General features: G+C 57.4%; 3 protein-coding genes across 3 annotated transcripts; all 3 read left to right on the top strand.

The window, feature by feature from the left end:
- Nucleotides 1–793: 793 nt before the first annotated feature.
- LBRM_35_6930 (conserved hypothetical protein) lies at nt 794–1,882 on the top strand (the record flags this gene model as incomplete). The annotated part of the gene is made up of 1 exon (XM_001569255.2): nt 794–1,882. One exon carries the CDS (start codon nt 794–796, stop codon nt 1,880–1,882), a length of 1,089 nt encoding a protein of 362 aa, XP_001569305.1.
- A 3,421-nt stretch (nt 1,883–5,303) lies between these two features.
- On the top strand, nt 5,304–6,299 carry LBRM_35_6920 (conserved hypothetical protein; the record flags this gene model as incomplete). Its single annotated transcript, XM_001569254.2, has 1 exon — nt 5,304–6,299. The coding sequence occupies one exon, from the start codon at nt 5,304–5,306 to the stop codon at nt 6,297–6,299; it is 996 nt and encodes a 331-aa protein (XP_001569304.2).
- A 2,782-nt stretch (nt 6,300–9,081) lies between these two features.
- LBRM_35_6910 (putative protein-l-isoaspartate o-methyltransferase) lies at nt 9,082–9,861 on the top strand (the record flags this gene model as incomplete). The annotated part of the gene is made up of 1 exon (XM_001569253.1): nt 9,082–9,861. One exon carries the CDS (start codon nt 9,082–9,084, stop codon nt 9,859–9,861), a length of 780 nt encoding a protein of 259 aa, XP_001569303.1.
- Between the last annotated feature and the right edge of the window lie 838 nt (nt 9,862–10,699).

Raw genomic sequence — 10,699 nt, 5'->3', positions numbered from 1 at the left:
ATGTGTGTGTGTGTGTGTGATATATATATGTGTTAGTGAAGGTACGTATGTGTAGTTATGCTTCCACTTTTGCCTCTTGCGGTCGTGTCTCGTTTGTGGGAGCGGTGGCGTTTGCATCCCAGACGCACACAAGAAGAACCCCCAAAAACAACCCTCATTGAAGTGGAGGCGAATGCACGTGGCGTGTAAATGCGGCGTTGTGCTTATAAGCCGCCGTTTAGGGCCCCCACGCTCCCCTTCCCTTCACCTTACTTTCTCTCTTGCTCGTCCTTACGCAGCCCGCAAACGCGGTGGAGAGAAGAGTACGAAAGGGAGGGGTGCCGGTCATGTCCAGGACTCGGAGCACACCCATCACCGCTCCCCTCTGGAGAAGTGTTGGCGACTCTGCCAAGCATCGTGCGCTCTCTCTGGTCTCGCCGTGTTGCCCTCAAACGCGTCTTTTTGCCATCGCCATGCGTACGTCAAGCATCGTTTCTCTGCTTCTTCCCTTCCTCTTTCGAGCCCTCTGTTGCAACACTGCAGCTACCCAGCTTTACACGGTCTTCCTCCTTTCTATTTTTTCCCTTTCTTGGCCTTCCCCCCACTTGATCTGTCTGTGCCTGTAACTTTGGGCTGCACTGTTTGTCGTCGTGCTGTGTCAGGTCCATCCGCTAACGGATAGAACCATCTGGGCGCCCGACCGTGAACTGCTGGTGCGGTATTGGAGAAGAGGTGTTACAGAGTTGCTCTCCACACGACTCTTCTGCGTCACCCCCACCTCTCCCCTTCATCTCTCCCTGTCCTCGCTTCTCCAATGTCCTTGTCGAACAAACGCGAGGTACGCGAGCACGTTAAGCTCGTACTGCAGCCATACGAGGAAAGCGGCCACATTGATGTCGAAGATGTAAAGACACTTACACGGGTGGCATCGGACGCTGTCGTCACCCTCCCTGCCACGCTGACGAGCGTCGCAACAGTCGCATTGACGACCTTGCAAAACCTGCTGAGCAGTCGTACGGGCGCGAAACCTGAGGTGATGGAGGCCATTGCCCGGGACCTGGAGGCGAACAGTGTAACCTCGGGGCAGGCAAACGGTAGCGCTGCCTCGTCCCACGAAGGCGGCACCGCGACGGAGGAGATGGGCAACAGCAGTGACGCGAGCGCCACCACTGCCGGCGCAGCGGTGCTTAGCTTTAGCGCCTTCAAGGCTCGTATGGCAAAGAAGAGAGATGAGCTGAAGGCAGAGCGCGACACAGTCGCAGAAATTACCTCAACGGCCACCACTCATGTCGAGGCCATCACCGCCACCGCACCGCCTCCAGAATCGTCGCCGAAAGTCCAGAGGGAAGAAGCGCACACCACTACTGTGGGCACTGACCTGACCGAGTCTCGCAATCTCTCCAACCAACCCAGCGCAGCTCCCACGCCGTCCCTGCGACCCTCCACGGCGCCCGCTCCGTCTTCCATACCGGAGATGGCTGAAGAGGCGGCTCTCTCTCGTGAGCGCGACGAGGTTGCAAGCGAGCAGCCACCGGCAAAGATGGAGAAGAAGGAGGCCTTTGCCCTCTCCGCTTTCCCAGACCCAGACGAGGAGGTTGACCTCTACGCGGGCCTCACGCCCTTGTCGCGGGGTCGTGGGCGTGGGCGTGGGCGTGGACGGGGCCGTGGGCGATGGGGGCCGCCGTATTTCCACCCCGCGCACAACCCCTACGGCACAACACACCCGCACCATCATCACGGAGCACCACCCCCATTGCACCAGTACGGAGGGGCGCCGCCACCATCACATCACCAATATGGCTTCCCGCCACCATCACATCACCACTACGGTATGCCGCCGCCGCCACCGCACGCGCACCACGGCAGCTACGGACCCAACACATCCCGTCATCGTCCGTATTAGGAAAGCGCAGGCGTGTCTCGACCTCCCTCCTTACGTGGTGAACACTACAGACTAGAGCCGCTACATCTCTCTCTCTCTCCCCCACCCCCACCCGTCCACCGAGTAGGAGATTTCCTTGTGGCCCCTGTATGCAGGCGTGTGTACCCGAGCCGCATCGTGGTGCAGTGTTACACGGTGTACCTGACAGCTCACCCCTCCTTCCGCCACTGTCGCCGTTGATCGCCGATCTTTCTGCCTGTCTCTTTGTTTCTCAGCTTCTTGGTGCCTTCACGTTGCTCTTGTTCACCCCCCCCCTTTCCCGATTTCTTCGTTTTTTTTTTTCGCCTGCTCCTGTCGTATTCCCTTCTTGCGCCTCGCCGCTTTCTTGCCGCGAGAGTTGGAGCGCGCTCTTGACCTCATTGGTGCGCGTGACTGGGTGTGTTTGTGCCTTGACACCATAATCCTCTCCGCCGCCTCCTTAATGCCTCCCTCCTCTCCCTCTTTCCTCGTTCTTCTCCCTCTCAGCCGATACACTCACTGACATAGAGAGCGATTTGTGTTCCCTCTCCCTCACCCCCTTGCCTCTGCTGAGCACATCTTCGAAGAACAGAAGGGAGCACGCGCAGTGGGTGCGCCTCCCTCTCCCTTCATCTTCTCTTTCCCACGAGAAGAAAAACGAAGGACGCGTCACAGCGTAGGTGTACACGGAGCCGTGATTAACATGTTTGTTGTGTATGTCGGTGGGCCTACCAGCGTTTTGGCGTGCGTGTATGGCGCGAATCCTCTGCGTTTGTTCTTTCGACATGGATTCGACATACCCCCGCCTCTTCGAGAGTCGCAGGCGCCAGAGCAAGCGCAGCAGCACATTCGGTGCCTCCTTCGTCGAAAAGAAAGAAAAACCCCATAATGCCTCCCTCCTTCCTCTGTACCTTGAACGTTCATTTTGTTGTTGCATGTTGTGCTCCCTCCTCTGATGCCTTGGTGCCTCCCCCTCCTCCAGGCGTTGGTCTCTCTCTCTCTCCCGTTTCTTTCGTGAGAAATGGTGCCGTAAAAAAAAAAAAGTGACCCTCGCACAGGCGTGTGCGTGTGTGTGTGTGTGTCTCTGTGTGCACCCTCATGTGTGGCCTTTGTGGGTGACATAGCAATGTGTGTTCTCTGTTGATTCTTTTTGTTGGTGTTTGCTGTGCGGCGTGTGCTGAATTGCTTACCAGGCGCCGTGAAAGTTATTTTTTTTTTTCTGTAGGAGGTGAACGCCCCTTCATCCCCTTGCCCAAACCCCTTCATCACCAGCACCATCGTCGGCACCGCGCGTTGGCTTCCTTTCCTTGGACCCTCTCTTTCTCTCTCTCTCTGGAGCTTGTCGAGCACCATTTTGAGGGAGCAAAGAAGCGGAAAAACGCAACACACTCACACAGGCATCCACACTGCTTCTTATATGACTACACTAGAAGAGTGCGCTAGAGGTGGAACCCACCAACGCAGCTAGTTATTGTCGTGCTCAGGTGGCGTCATGGCGATTCCCATCGGAGCCTAGGTACAACCTCCCCCCCCCTCCTCCCCCACAGCCACACGCGCATGCACGCAGAGGAGATCGTAATGGGGGAGACTGGGTCATTCTCAGACCTTCTCTGAAGGATAGCAAGGCAAACAGCTGTGTGGACGGAAACCTGCTAAAGAAGGGGATCCCGCTGGGAGTGACGGTTGGTACGCCGTTTTGACGCTACGACGCACCCCGACTCAGCCCTCTTGGGCATAGCAGGAGATTGTGAAGAGCGGATATGCCATTACTGGTGTGTCTTGTCTTTCGGTGCTGCCGCCTGCAAATGCGCACTCTTCACAATGGTGACTCTCTTCTCGCTCTCATATTAGTCTGACAGTGAAGGAGCGACGTGGTGAGAGCGGAGACACATGAAGCGGTGTACAAGTGAGCGTGTGTGCGCTCGAGGGCGCAATTACCTCACTTACAAATACCGCACGCGTATCTGTGTCGTTGCCAGTGTCTTGGACGCTGCCCCATCCCTACCTCGCTTGTCTGCCTCTATGTGTATGTGTTGGCTGGCCACGTGCTTTTCTTCTGTTGCGCCTGACTATGCGTGCCTGCATGAGAAATGTATGTTCGAAGTATTTGAGCGACACCCTGGAGCGAGAAACGGACGAAACCAAAGAAGTTGTAAAAAAGTGTGGATAGAGCGCACGACAATCCTGTCGTTCCCTCTTACCCAGCCCTCACCTTTTGCGTGTCACTGCACTGCACTACACGCCTTCTGTGTGCTGAGTTGCTCTGGCGGCGCGTTGCATCTTTTCCCCTTCTCTTATATTTCGCTTGTCGCAGCGCTTTGAAAGCGCGGCTGTGACCCCCAGATGCATCTTGCGTTTGTTTGTGATAGCACATGGCAACTTCCTACCACAGCAGGTGGCACACGGGTGTCTCCATGCGCCTGTTACGGAACGGGCGTTTCTTCTTCGCTTAGCCCTGCTCGCAACCCGGCGGCACGTTTGGGCACTTGCTTATTACAGCGTCTCTCTCTCTGTGTGTGTATGTGGGTATATAGCCTCATGCTCTTTTGCTGTCGCTGTGGCAGTGTGCCGCGCCATGTCATCTGTCTTCTCTCCGCCTACAGTAGTGAAAACCACACCGAACTGAGCCACGGTCCTTCTCGAACCCACGCTGATTAAGAGCTGAACACACACGCGCAGTCCACTCGAATGTGTTCTGCACCGGTGCGTATCTGTGTCAAGTGTATCTGCCAGATGTGATTTGCCTCTCTCTGGTACCTTAAGAAGACCTTTTTCCTTGATTCGGGAAAGAGAGAGGCGATTCTCGCATGGGCCCTGCACAGTTGCCCCGTAGTGTCGTCGCAAGATGGCGCCGCCGTTGCGCTCGCGTTGTTTCATCTCTTGCAGGCTCTCTCTACATTATTAATCGCTCTCTGCTGTTCTCCCTCTTTTCTCATACCTCTCTCACCCCCTACACATCCTTGACCACCACCTCCACTTGCGTGGCACACGTGCGCGCTTTGTCGTCCTCTATGACACCATCTCCTCCATCTTACCCCCATGGAGGAACTTTCCTTGAAGCAAACCTCTTCGTGACTCTTCCAGCACACGCGACGGGTGATTGGCGGAGGTCGGTGTACGGTGGTAGGGCAGAGAAGGTGGCAGCGACTTCTTCGTCCTGCTCGCTTTCGCTTTTGTTTTCCAGAGTTCACATTTTGTGTTTCCTGCCGCCGCCGCCGTCGTCGTCGTCGTCCTGGCGCACCTGTGCCGGGCTGTTTTCTTTTAGGACTCAGGGCCATGCATATTCCCTTCTCCGCACCAAGACAGCGTCATCTATCCAGTAGGACGAGTGTGCGGGTCAGCCCTAGCCACTCCACCCCACTTCCCTTCCCTTCCTCTCTTCTTCTTCTCCGCCTCTTCCCACCTCTCTCCTTCTCGGTAAGCGATGGCGTTGCCGTTTCCGCAGAAGTACTACGAGGTCGTCAGGTACTTTGACTACTATATTGGCAACCTGGAGGAGACTCCGCTGCTATCAGATGAGCAACGGCTGCTGTTCTATGCTCTGCGCCAGCAAGCCGACCACGGCCAGTGCACCACTGCGGCCCCGTCCATGTGGTACGCGAGGGAGCGCTACAAGCATCGGGCGTGGAAGCAACTCGGGTGCATGTCACCCTTCGAAGCGATGGTGTTCTTCGTGCAGCAATTTGAGCAGCTCCTCATGCAGTTGGAGAGTCAGACCGAGTCATCAGTGTCCACGGCAGGGGCCACCACCCGTGCAGGCGGTGTCGATTGGACATCGCGTCTGCAAGAAATGAAGGCCAATACGGTACCAAACCCTGGAGACCCGGGGCACAGAAGTTGCCCCTTGGAGTGCGACGGCGCCCGTGCCAGCAGCGGCGCCGTCGCTGTGAGCCAGGGGCCCTCCCCCTCTCCTTCAAACGAGGAAGCGCAACAGGGATCGTTCCCATTAGCACTCAGCTCTGCAGAGATGGCCGGCTGGGATGCGGATATTGTCTCTCACTCCCGGCCCACACTAGAGAACGTACGCTATCTTGCCGCGGAGCTGATGCGAGCGCGGCATGCGTTTCAGGGCGTCCGGCAAGAAATCGCACCGAGACGTGTCGAGGAGAACGGCGCCCGCGCTTCTCTCAACGGTCCACCGATTCCCACAGGCGGCTCCTGTTTGCCCCTCGCTGGCGCCTCCCTCGCAGCTGCTGGACCACCCCTGAAGCCGATCTGGTGCGGAAACGGCAGCGCCACACATGTGCCAATTGTACCGCCTCCAGTTCGCCCGTCAGCACGATCAATGACAGAGGCCGCCGTGCGTGATGCATGCGCGGCACCGAACTTGAAAAAGGTGTCTGTTGCCACCGGCAGATCAGGCACCACGAGCGCTTCGCCAGCCTGGTTTGACTGGCACCTATGGGGGAGTATCGCATAGGGGTACTTGCTCGGCAAGCAAATCATGGATGCAGCGCTGACACCAAATGGAAACTTTGCTTATCCACCCTTAGATCGCGTCTCCGGAGCTGCACCCCCTGGATTCAGCTCTCTCTTTACAGTCTTTTTCACATTAGTGGTGTTACGCGGGTTTTCATTCGTTGGCATCGACACGTTTTTTGCTTCAGGTTCGCGCACGTGTGCATCTGTCTGTGTTTGGATATCAGGCGTCTGCTCACTCTGGTGCGTTGCAATATCCGCTACAGAGCGCCCTATCTGAAAAGCTAAGCGGAGAGCAGATGGACCATAATGACGTGGGTAAGAGAACGAGTCCAATGCACATCTCCCTGTGCGCGCATGCGCTTGGATGCACTGCATTCACGCGCACCAGCGCGGAAATTACCCCTCCCAGCAAGTCCGCTTCACTCCCCGCCTTTCATCTCCGCCTTCCGTCTCGGCTGTACCCTTGGTGTGTCGTTGTCAATGTTTCCTCCTCCTCGCTCTTCTTCTGTTGTCTCCCAGCCTCTTGCTTACCAGGCGCGTCTTACGTGGGTATAGCGCCATTTTCCCTCTTTCCTTTTCCGTGTAGTGCTTCGCTTTGCTGTGCTTGCGGTCGCGAAAAGTGGTGCGCTGTGGGAGATAGGGAAGAGGTGGAGCGGCACCGCACTTCCGCGTACAGGAAAGTAACCTATTCTGTGTCTTGGAGACAGTCAAGCGTCTCCATCATCATCGACACCCTCCGTAATCAGGAAATCATCATTCTCATCGTGTCTCTCTCCCACGAACGAGTCCAATGGTGTACGCCCCCCGCCACAGCTCAGCTGCCTGTGTAGCACCACGGCTAAACGCTCGTCGTCGAGGACGAACTGCCCGGCCACTGAATCGAGCCATGCGTCTAACGGGCTCTCCCTCTCTTTCCTCGCCCTTTCCCCAGATGCGTGCTGCGCGATAGGCGCGAGGTGGACTCGAGCGCACACTGCGTGCCTCGATCCACGCGGGTCCGTACCCGGGGTCCTGCTCGAGGACGGGGGTGGTGGCGTCTGTCGTGCGAGTACCGGGGGGTGGCTTAGGGGGCGCACCGGGGGTGCACGAGGGGGAAGTCGGCCAGCCTCGGGTCAGGGCCGTCGGAGCCACTGCATCTGGTCTGTGCGTCATGCTTCCCCCTCCGTCGCATCAAGCGGCGGCATTCCAGAATGTGGTGCGGCGACTCGCCACATTGGAGTCTGGAGGAAGTGGTGGTGCAATTGGGGATTTAGTGTCGAGTTGGCACTGCGGAAAGAGTATGGTTTGGCTCCAGGCATCACTAGCGGCACCGGGTCACATCCCCTCCTCAAAGTGGTGATTGAAGTGGGTTGCGCAGTGGATGCTCGCGCTGCGGTGACATCTTCGTGGCCCCACCTGCGCTGTGCCAGGTAGGGATGCCTTTCATTCGCTCGCGCATAGCAAGTGCTTGTCATTAACCCGATCGTGCCGAACGGCTCCAGTCTGGTCGTGCCGCGTTTTCGAGTCCCCCAATTCGGGTGGTGGACGCCGCTTGGTATCTGAAGAAGAACCCTCCGTACCACCAGGTCACTCTTAACTCTGCAGCCGAACGTGAAGTGTCTTCCTCTAGGAGGATTGTCGCAGCAAAGCCAAGCCGCCACGGCTGCAGCATAGTCCTTGGAAGGGGGAGGGGGGGAGCACGCCTCTACGCATGCGCTCCTGTATAAGCACGGGGACGTCACCGCCGAGCTTTTTTCTCCTGCTGCACCGGCATGCTGAAAAGCGAGGAGACGAAATGCCCTACCGTCTGGTGAGGATAAACTTCATCGCGTCCGGGGCACAGGCGTGTACCGCAGCTCCGTCAAGGAGCCGTGGCTACCCCGCACCGTTTGGCGTCGCGCAGCCCATTGGCATAAGGCGCAGGCCACGTCTAAGATTGCGCTCAGCAGCACCGTAACGGAACAGCGGCAGGTGGATGCGCATCTTCGTTGAATCGTAGACACGGTGCGTAGTGCGCGGGGGCAAGTGCTGTGATGACCGCAGGCCTCTTCGGCAGAGCCCCAGCCCCGGCCATTTCCGCTGATGCCACGGGTCCGCACAGCCGTACTCGAGAGCAGGCGGCAGGTTCTTGACTTCCGCCCAACGAGTGCATACGGAATTTGGGGATACCACGCGCGGAGCTGGCGGACCATCATCAGGGAACTGAAGAAGAACCGATATGACGAGAAAAAAAGAGAACGCACGTATACAACCACGCATACTTTCTGCTCTACGCCTTTCCTTCCCCCGCGGTGCCTAGTGCAGCGTGTGGTGCGGTGCGTGCTGCTGCACTTCATGGAGCACTCTCCCACTGCATAGTCCGTCTGATCGACCCGTATTCTCGTACTGCTCGCACGCACCCCTCTTTCCTTTGTGTCCCTCCTGCCCGCAAGGGTGTTTACGAGTATACGTAACTTCGCGTGTGTGCATGTGTGCGTGTGTGCGTGGGCGTCTTTTAAACGGATGTAGAGGCGAACACCACGACAACGAGAACGGGACACCGCCTCTCTTGTCGCAGCGCTCCTTCTTTTCCAGCTCCCCTCTTCGTCTTTCTCAACGTCAAGTCTCGGGCCCTGCTCCGCCCTGTCCCTCCTCCTCAGTGCGCCAGCGCTGCCTCAGCGTCACCGCACGCACAGACGTGCACGTATACGTCGTCGCCTTTGTTTTTCCTGTGCTGTTCAGCGCCTCATTCTTTGCTTGTGTTGCCCCTCTACCAGCGAAATATTTAAGACGCATCCAGACGAAGAGTTGCACTGGTCAACATGGCGTGGCGCTGCTCGTCCACGACGAATGCGGGAATGGTGAGTGCACTGCAGCGCGAGGGCCTCCTCAAGACCCCCGAAGTGATCGAAGTGATGCGCCGCGTGGACCGTGGCTGGTTTGTGCACAACTGTAAGGAGGCGTACAGCGACCAGCCTCTGCCCATCGGCTTCGGTGTCACTATCAGTGCTCCACACATGCATGCTATGATGTTGGAGCTTGTGAACTCGTCTGTGCTATGCCGCCGGAACCCGAACCAAGACTATCGCCAGCCGCTGCGGCTGCTGGACATCGGTAGTGGTAGCGGCTACATCACGGCAGCCTTTGCGGCGTTGTGTGAGACGACTCGGCGAGACGGTGTGCCGCTGTTGTTTGAGGTGATTGGTGTCGAGCACGTGCAGGAGCTCCAGGAGCAATCCAAGCGTGTCATCGAGTCGCACTTTCCCGAATGGATCCGCGAGCATCGCGTCAAGGTTCTACACGGTGACGGGCGAAGGCCTCGGTCCATTGCGGGCGTCTGTGCGGATAAAGACGCCGACTTCGACGTCATTCACGTCGGGGCTTCCGCGCCGAAGGCTCTTGTTCCCGAGTACTTGCACCTTCTCCGGTGCGGCGGCACCCTTGTGATTCCCGTTGGTGGCCCGACGGAGGTGCAGGAGTTACAGGTGTTCACAAAGGACGCTGAAGGCGGTGTCAAGATGCAGCACGCGTGCCACGTGCGGTTTGTGCCACTGACATCGATACATGCCCAGCTGGATGGCGATGTGGAGATGCACACGTAAGCCGTTCTTTTATGTTTCGGCGCCAATCGCACCGCCACGCGCTGTGCAAAGACCCACTCTCGAAGGAAACAACCGAAAAAGGCACCTCCACCTCTCGGGGATTTTCACGTACTGGGTTGCCACGTGCGCGCGCACATGTGGACACTCGTCGTCGTACGTTGACCAACGTTGGCTGAAAAGACAAAACAAGACAGAGGAGATAGGCCACATTTCGAATACGACGTGCATGGTCGCACAGTCTCCTCCTCCCTCTTTCCCTTCGCTATGCGCTTCTTCGAGTGACTTTTCTGGAGCCATCCTTCGTTTTCTTTTCCATTCCACCTTTCGTTGCACGTCAGCTTTCACTCTTTCTGCGTTTCCACCCTCTACACTGCTGCTGTTATGATGCTGAAGAGGCTCTTTCCTCTTGCATGTGTGTTGATCCTCCTATACCCACATCCCACCTCGTGTCAATTGCCTCAGGCTGGCAGCTGTCTTGACAAGACGTTCATGTTTTCTTGGAGTGGTGTGGCTCCTCGACGACCCATCGCTGGCAGGGTGGATCATTCCCGCCTCCCCCGCCTACTTGTCTCTTTTCTCACCTCCGTCTGTTTCTTCTTCCGATTCTTCTCAGCCCTGGGCGGGGAACTACGCGGATTGACACTTGACTGCACTGCTCTCGGCACTCGACGCCGTTTTACGCTATCTTCTCTTTCCCCGGTCATGAACAGAAGCAACGGCGAGGGTATTCCTTGTTGATCTTGAGTGGTGTCGATGGCTCTTTTCCTACGCTTTCTTAGTTTCTTTTTGAGATCCCCGTCAAGCGCTTCGCTCCATCATCCTCTCCCGTCCCTCCCCT

Source organism: Leishmania braziliensis, chromosome 36 (genome assembly GCF_000002845.2).
Source record: "Leishmania braziliensis MHOM/BR/75/M2904 complete genome, chromosome 36".
Lineage (NCBI taxonomy): Eukaryota > Euglenozoa > Kinetoplastea > Trypanosomatida > Trypanosomatidae > Leishmania > Leishmania braziliensis.
This window is presented reverse-complemented; position numbering and strand designations above follow the sequence as displayed.